Source organism: Stegastes partitus, unplaced genomic scaffold (genome assembly GCF_000690725.1).
Source record: "Stegastes partitus isolate 25-593 unplaced genomic scaffold, Stegastes_partitus-1.0.2 Scaffold577, whole genome shotgun sequence".
Taxonomy (NCBI): domain Eukaryota; kingdom Metazoa; phylum Chordata; class Actinopteri; family Pomacentridae; genus Stegastes; species Stegastes partitus.
This window is the reverse complement of record NW_007578308.1, coordinates 284,526-285,201: the sequence shown is the minus strand read 5'-3', so window position 1 is coordinate 285,201 and position 676 is coordinate 284,526. Positions and strand designations below refer to the sequence as shown.

The 676-nt window shown below is 46.2% G+C and overlaps 1 protein-coding gene across 1 annotated transcript in view; it reads right to left on the bottom strand.

The window, feature by feature from the left end:
- The window catches only part of ptpn18 (protein tyrosine phosphatase non-receptor type 18), a 13,274-nt gene that overhangs the window by 5,503 nt on the left and 7,095 nt on the right, over window positions 1-676 (bottom strand). Inside the window, 1 exon segment of the mRNA XM_008288858.1 lies at window positions 297-369. Within this exon segment, the coding sequence (XP_008287080.1) occupies window positions 297-369 (73 nt within the window).

The following is a 676-nucleotide window of genomic DNA, read 5'->3' as shown; positions in this document are numbered from 1 at the left end:
AACAACAACAACAACAACACAATGGAACCACAACAACAATGCAGTGGAACAACAACAACAACAACAACAACACAATGAAACCACCACAACAACAACAACAACAACAACACAATGGAACCACGACGATGCTGACATGTTCATTCTGATTCACTCATTGAACAAACTTTATTTTCTGCACGTTGTTTTCATTCAGGAAGAAACAAACAACAACAACAACAACAACATGACTAGAAGGACGCGTGTGTAGCAGCAGATACACAACTCCACCACCGCGTTGTTGTGTTAACATGTGTTACCTTGGAAACCAGCAGGTCATGGATGTAGTCGAGAGCACAGATGACTCCGGTCCTCCCACAGCCGGCACTGCAACACACACACACACACACACACACACACACACACGGTAACAGATGCAGTGTGTGTGTTAACTGTGCCATCGTTAGCAGGCGTTACCTGCTGCATATTCACAGCCTCCTGCTCTGTGTGTGTGTGTGTGTGTGTGTGTGTGTGTGTGTGTGTGTGAAGCCTCCATATGTGTGATCCGTCCTGCTGCATGTTAATGACCATCTGACCTGCGATCTGTACTTTTGGCACAAACAAGCTGCAGTAATGACGAGGAATTAGCAGCCGTTTAGACAGTGTGTGTCTGTGTGTGTCTGTGTGTGTCTGTGTGGGT